Source organism: Syngnathoides biaculeatus, chromosome 11 (assembly GCF_019802595.1).
Source record: "Syngnathoides biaculeatus isolate LvHL_M chromosome 11, ASM1980259v1, whole genome shotgun sequence".
NCBI classification, from domain to species: domain Eukaryota; kingdom Metazoa; phylum Chordata; class Actinopteri; order Syngnathiformes; family Syngnathidae; genus Syngnathoides; species Syngnathoides biaculeatus.
Window position 1 is genome coordinate 20,231,968 of NC_084650.1, and position 7,237 is coordinate 20,239,204.

Here is a 7,237-nt window from a genome sequence, read left to right on the forward strand (position 1 = left end):
TCACTGGAGTACATAAATATAAGCCTTGCCACCATGAAGCATCAACATCACCATGCTCAAGGGGCAGTCACACAGCAAGATTCACGGGAAAAATGTTGTACTTGCATGCTATATGAGGTTGGCAGGGCTGGAAAGAGCAAACGTCTCTGGTTTAATGTTGTAAACCACTGCAATTACTACCCCATCTCACCAACAGAGGGTGCTAAATGATAACTCTGCCATCGGTGACATTTTTATGTCAGCCCAAGGCTGGAGCATTAAATGCTTTTATTATTCCCAATATTTATAGCACGCCTACAAGGACCAAAGTATTATATTATGCTGTTTGTCCTTCTTCTGTTGCTGTTACAGGAAAATGAATGTATATGGTTAAAATTGTTACATGAACTACATTTTGAACATAGATAGTAATAGCATGCCTCTGGCAGTGTTAATGATTAGGAAGTCTGCGATGGAATGTAGTTATGGCATCAATGAGAAACATGATATTGCAGAGTTATTACACATTTACTTAAATTCTGTTGAAGGGGAATTGTTAAATAAAAACATAGCTTAATTGAAATGACATACATTACCTTAAATATCTCCTCTGTGGAATCACATGATGGAATACTATTGGTCGTGCTCTCTTTACCATTTTTTTGTAATATAATATTTACGTCCTGTGTCTGCTGCGAGTCAGGTGAAGCATTCTTGGAATCTTCTTCATTTCCTGTGTCTTCCTTCACCTTTTCTCCTAGGTGCAGACAGTTTAATGGATTCATTTCATGCTCAGCACAAGTCTCAGTATTTGTAACCGAGTGATGAATATGATTCTCTACAACAGTGGGCCTGTGGTTTTTTGCTATGTTTATATGTTTTCCTGAATTGTCTGAGTTTCCAAAGCCATTGATATTTCCAGACACTGAGCACGGCCGAAAAGCTTTGAAGACAACAAAAGGAGATCCCGCACCTGTCACAGGTGCGGTGGTCTCATAGTCAGAGATGCTGGGTTTTGAGGATTCAGTGGTCAATGGTGAGGATGGCGGATTCTGACATTGTAGATGCCCTTCATTGTGGAGTGTGAGGGACAAACTGTGAACTTTGTGTACTGTGCGCTGAGGAGCCTGAGGTGAATTAATTGGGGTCTTCTCCTCCTCAGGAGGAGAAAAGGAGCGAGATGTTGTCCGCCATTTTCTGGCTGTTTCTGCTACATTATTAAAAAATTTAAAAAACCCACCAAAATGTCCCTTCATGTCAGAATTTTTTGGAGGCAGCGCTTGGAAGTCTTTGACATTCTCAAGCTCTACAGAACCGTAGTCGGAATCAATTGTCTTGTCAAAAGAGTGAAGCTCAGAATCAAAGCTCCTCTCTGAATAGACAGGATTGGCCTTTCCCAAAAGAGAGATCCTCCTCAGGTAACTCCACACATCTTTGTGTCGCCTTCCTGAACCCTGGGTTGTATTTTTGCCAGCCTTAACAGAAGCCTCCTCACAACCTGCAGCTTTGTTACAGTTTGCTGAATTGATGTTGCTTCTTTTGGAGTATGAAACTCTTTCCGATGGTTTACACCCATTCGGAACTGTAGTTTCTGGAACAGTCGTCGGCTGATGGTCATCCATCGTAGCTGGGAGGTCGATGTCTTCAAAAGAACAGTCAAATTCTGCTGTGTAGCCAGCATACGAGTGCCTCTTGCCACGGTGTCTAAGTGTGCCCCTGCTGGATTGCTGTGGAGTGCCAAAGTCTCGGCAAAAAGAATCCTCATCCACCAATGAGCTGCTGAGCTTGGCACTAGACAATTTCCCAGCTTTCCCTCTGAACACAGAAGGGGATTTAAGTTTCTTAAAGGAACGAACTTTATCAGCAAATGAGAGTTTCGGCAGGGAACCTTCCCCTAGGAGAATCATGGAGTGGGGTCTTCGCTCCAGCTCCGGGACACCTCTTTTCCGGTTCAAGATCTTCCAGATTCCGCCAGCTGCACGGGGTCTTCGGTTGACCTCCTGTCTGTCCTTGATCGGGGTCGGAATAGATGATGCCTGGGCCTCGCCCTGCATCTCAGCAGCCTCTGACCCACTCTCCTTAATATAAACACTGCTGGTCTCATTCTCCAGATCCAGGGAAACATTAAACACTCGGTTGACAAACCCATTAGGGTTGTTACTCTCGGGGGCAGGATCGTCTAGTTGCTCCATCATCTCTCATTCCACAATGTCAGCTATTGATGTGAATGATCATCATGTCTTGGTCTGCTCTCACATTAATACCTATACAAAAAAAAAAGAAAAAAAAAAGTTTTGTCAACAACCGTAATCACCTGCCACTTCCTTCCCCTCATGTTGGCCCCATCTTATCCATTTCAACAAGGAGGCAGTGTTGTCATGGAAACCCCTTAAAACCGTATGTCTTGTTATTTGTCGCTGGCTGTGACATCATCCTAAATTGCTTAACAATAACTATGCCAAGAAAATGTATGGAAGCATCCTGTGAAATATTTTGAACCATCTCGTCTTTTTAGCGAATGTCTTAATTCATAGGGTTACTGATTTAGTCATTGAGACAGTTCTGTACACAAGCATTTCAAATGTAAAAATGAGCACTTAGCATTAAATTATATTCACACTTACGTTTGCGAGAGTGAATACTTACACACAAGTTATCATTTGTTTGACAAAACTGCGAAATAGATTGAAAATACAAAATGGTTTATGACGGGCTCGCAACTTGTCAGACACTTTGTGACACTCCCCAGATTAATGGAGACACTGGCCAGTGTCCGACTTTAAAACGCAGGTTCTTCAACACAGCCACCTCAAATAAAACATGAACAACACTGAGATTTACCAGGAGAAGATAAAGTCGTTCGCTTACTTCCCAGTCGCAGGCGAAGATGGCATTCCCGCTGGAGTCCTTAGATTAAAAAAAAAAAAAAAAAAAAAACAAAACAAATCAAAACAACTCCAGACTTTCGCACGCACGCTAAACTTTATCCGGCTGACTGTTAGCGGTTTAGCCGACATCTACGGGGGAAGTGGCGGGCGGCGACTCGCCCACGAGATCCTGTCCCGCTCGGTTTACACAACAAGACCTCGCCCGATGTAGCCTGTGCGAAGCCGCACTAGCGTGATTTGAGCCACACACCGGTGAACTATTGGCCTGCGAGCACGCGCAGCCGCCAGCAGTCATTTGAGATGAGTGCACGCGCACAGCAGAGCACAAACTGTTACGCGGTCGTGACAAACTCGGTAGAAAGCAACAAGAGTGCCTAAACAACACCGAGTTGACGCGACTGATTTAATTTCAAGTCGTTTCAATTGTAGATTGTCAGGATAACGTTTGTAAACACACGACTCCAAAGAACAACAACTATCACGTTTTCCGTTTTCGCTGAAGTACTGCTCAACAAATGTAATACAAAACCACTGCTTTAGGTTTTAGTTTCTGTCAGGTATGTCAGTACAGTGATCTATAATCTAAAAATTAATAATGTGTATCTTTATGGGAAATCATCCAGCCATTTTCCTTGCCACCTATCCTCACAAGGGTTGCGGAGAGTGCTATCTATCTATCTATCTATCTATCTATCTATCTATCTATCTATCTATCTATCTATCTATCTATCTATCTATCTATCTATCTATCTATCTATCTATCTATCTATCTATCTATCCATTTTCTTAGCCGCTTATCCTCACAAGTGCCGCAGAAGTGCCAGAGCCTATCCCAGCTGTCATCGGGCAGGAGGCGGGGTAACACCCTAAACTGGTTGCCAGCCAGTCGCAGGGCACATTGAGACAAAAACAGCCCCACTCACAATCACACCTAGGGGCAATTTAGAGTGTCCAATTAATGTTGCATGTTTTTGAGATGTGGGAGGAAACTGAAGTGCCTGGAGAAAACCCACGCAGGCAGGCACAGGGAGCACATGCAAACTCCACACAGGTGGGTCTGTGGTTGAACCCGGAACCTAACAATTGTGAGGCCAACGCTTTCCAGCTGCTCCACCGTGCCGCCAAACGAGAAATTAGTAAATAAAAAAAAATCCCGAATAACGATAGGCTATATTTTCCACAATTTATACAATTTTATTTGAACGGGTTTCTACATACGGAATTCCACAAACAGAAAAACTAAATTCTGGTATCAGAGTAAGCAAAAACTACCGGGTGATGCGAAATGTGTCCTCCTTGGTCTTTGGAGTATAAGCAATTGTAGTTCTACACCTTTTTTAAACTACATTTTCATTCATTACAGTAGACTTCTTTTATTTAGATAAATACCAAAAGTCACATATTTGAATGCAATTCTGTTTCAGGTAAATGTAAATGGCTGGGACTAATATAATGAAATATTGTGACTAATATTCAATATAAAAAAAAAATCACTGGTGTCGGGCGGAATCGTCATATTTCCCACTGAGTTTTTTTTTTGGTTTTGTTTTTTTTAACACCCACTTCTGGGAAGCCAACATGGCCATGGAGTGGCCTGTGTCATTTTGGTTGGCCAACAAGAAAACATTCCCTGCGGTCTATTGAGGTTTCTTGTGGGACAATTTATCCGCTTGTACCACTGCTAATTCTGGAGAAAGTTTCTCTTTCCTCGCACATTGAAAATGTAAATGTACCTGTAATCTGATGAAGTTATTTTTACTGTAACTATTTGATTACGGTCAACTTTATTTTGTATCATGATTAGATAACCTATACTTCCCAAACCTTCCTCTATGTATAGCAAACACTACAAAATATAGAATTATTAACACTGAACTACAAATGCAATTATATTAAATGTTATACTAGACGTTTCAATAAAAAAAGCATTATTAACTCCATAAAGGCACAATTTTTGGTAAGCTAACAAATATTTTGAATGTATGTATTGTATGATAGAGCATATACTTGTACAGTGTTTTCAGCAGTAAATACGTTTATGAGAAATGCAGACTGTTTTTATTATTTTTACCAACCCCCCCCAAAAAAAAAAAAAAAACAAAACACAAGTCAACTTTTAAACCAAAGATTGTCTTTGTGCCTATTTGTGAGAGCGATTTACACTAAAGCGCATTTGTCTGTGAAAACAAGTAATTGACTGCACTCTGGTCTCACTGGTTGATCCTCCTTTGGGATTTGCCTTGAATGTGAAAATCCTTCCATTGAAAGGACACAATGGGGAGAGGGAGCTCGGGGGGTCGGGGGAACTGAAGGAATTCACAAAACCTAAACAGCTCCAGTGCTACATAGCTGATAGAAAGAGGAGATGGTGGAAGAAGGGACCTAAATTTAAACATTTCCTCTCTGTCCTGTTTTGGGCCCATTGTCATTTCACGGCGTTCTCCCTTCTGCACAGGAAGGAGTGGATCTGACATCAATGCTCTCGGGCTGACAATGCCAGGAAGTCTGTCTGACCGTATGTAAATATCTCAATGTGTCCGTGCTTCCCTTGCTGCGCATGGAGCCGCACTTTGCTCCTGGGTCCTCCGACTGCTCCGGAGTCACGAGACAAATTACAGCAACCAAATCTTTAAGCTAGACTTTCACTTCTCATACGGTACATGCATTGGGTAATCGTGACTCATGTTTTGTTTTGTCTGGTCCTTGTGCTGTCCATTTTCCCTCATGACACTCTTCCACAGCCCCTCCCCTCCTCTTCCCTCACTCCGCACGCTCAGTCACTTCCTCAGGACCCCAAGCCGTCTTCCTGCCCTCTCTTCCCCAATACAAGACATCCTGGCCCGCATCGTGAAGTAGTACTCTGGCTCATGCGCACATAAAACAGTTCTGTTCATCACAATCATGGAAATACACTATAAAATAAAGTTAGGTATAGAATGTACTGTATTTTGAGTGAAAGGGAACACAGGTGTTGAAAGGAGATTCAGATTAGAGATGGCTGGACCTTTGGCAAAATGGGCCTGCATCTGAAATGATAAGTTTTGTTGACATTTGAGCCGTGCACATTACCACCAGTTGCCTATTTATCCAAAGTGTTGAATACTCTCAACAGATTAAGCGAATGCTTTGGAATGATGTCATTGACTTCTCATTGTCAGAACAATCAACCTCTTCCTCCTCTTCCTATGACACAGTCCTCACTGGTGGAGATTACAGTACACAAACACTCACCGAGTTTCAGCCCAGCTGTAATTATTTCACCAGTCTTTGTCAAAGCTGTTGAGTGAAAACAAGGCTGCCTTGAAAAAAGTTGGCTAGACTGGCTCAGTGGGGGCGGGGGCACGGCAGCAGATATGCCGCGATATCAAATGGGAGGCTTACCAAAGCATGGGAACGCGATTCGAGAGGTGTGCGTTGCGTCTTCCGTGAAAACAGCTGGGAGTTTTGTATTATTTTCCGGACAAGTGTTTGGGAACACCGAGTTTAAAGCTATCTGGATCGGAGTTGAAGAGGTCTCAAGGATGATGATGTTGAAATCCCCTGTGTGTGTATTCATTGCGCATCCAATGCTGGGGCAAATGATTCAACACTACTGGTCATATTCTGTAGATTAATTTTTTTTAAAATATTAAACAGACCATGGAAGCACTTTTCTCTGGTGGTCAAAAAGAGTTTGAATTATCCTGACATTCCAGACATTCCCTCTGTGCTGACCTCCATTCTACCCTGGCCAGGCTGCACATGGCACTATCATTGACACACACACACACACACACACACACACACACCACACACACCACACACACACACACAACACACACACACACAACACACACACACACACGTAACTAAGCACTTGATTTCCACTCCCCCATCAACTGACACTGAGTTTTTTAAAATTTCCATAACATGTGAGACTGTTATTAAAAAGGACATGTCTGAAAGTCATCAGTGACGGTAAAATGCACTACACAATAAAAACATCTCATGGGGAGCAAGGCGTAAAAAAAATAAATGAAAAAATATATGTGAATGCATGGGGGGCCTGCAGCTGGGGACTTTTAGCCTTTATCAGGGTGAATCTGAAAACAGGAAGGCGGGTTCCAATAAACAAGGCGAACGGAAGACAACCACAGCTCTACTTCCTGCTTCAGAGCAAGAAAGGAAACAGCAGATTTTTTAGGAATTCAAATCAGAGCTCTGTGGTCCTCACTCCAAATGTGCTCTTGTCAGTAATTAGCATTCATGAGTCATACTTGGTTTCTTTTTTTGTCTGTACACTTTGGAGTGTTTTGGACTTGCATATGAGAAGTCAAAAGTAGCAAATTCTCCCTAAACCCCAACCTGTTCATTTAAAAAAAAAAAAAAAT

At 42.3% G+C, this 7,237-nt stretch overlaps 1 protein-coding gene across 12 annotated transcripts in view; it reads right to left on the minus strand.

Annotated features, from left to right (window-relative positions):
- The window catches only part of LOC133509186 (rho guanine nucleotide exchange factor 9), a 66,046-nt gene extending 59,890 nt beyond the window's left edge, over positions 1 to 6,156 (minus strand). For 6 of the 12 annotated variants that reach the window (XR_009797256.1, XM_061835955.1, XM_061835956.1 and 3 more), the window contains exons 1-2: positions 2,848 to 3,143; positions 576 to 2,243 (exon numbers count right to left, since the gene is read on the minus strand). Coding sequence is in view for 11 of the 12 variants with exons in the window: in XM_061835955.1 (XP_061691939.1) it covers positions 576 to 2,174 (1,599 nt within the window). In the remaining variant the exon portion in view is untranslated. Of the gene's footprint in view, positions 1 to 575; positions 2,244 to 2,820; positions 3,150 to 6,098 lie in introns of those variants that run through there. The other 6 variants (XM_061835951.1, XM_061835958.1, XM_061835954.1 and 3 more) reach the window with 6 other exon arrangements.
- Positions 6,157 to 7,237: the final 1,081 nt, after the last annotated feature.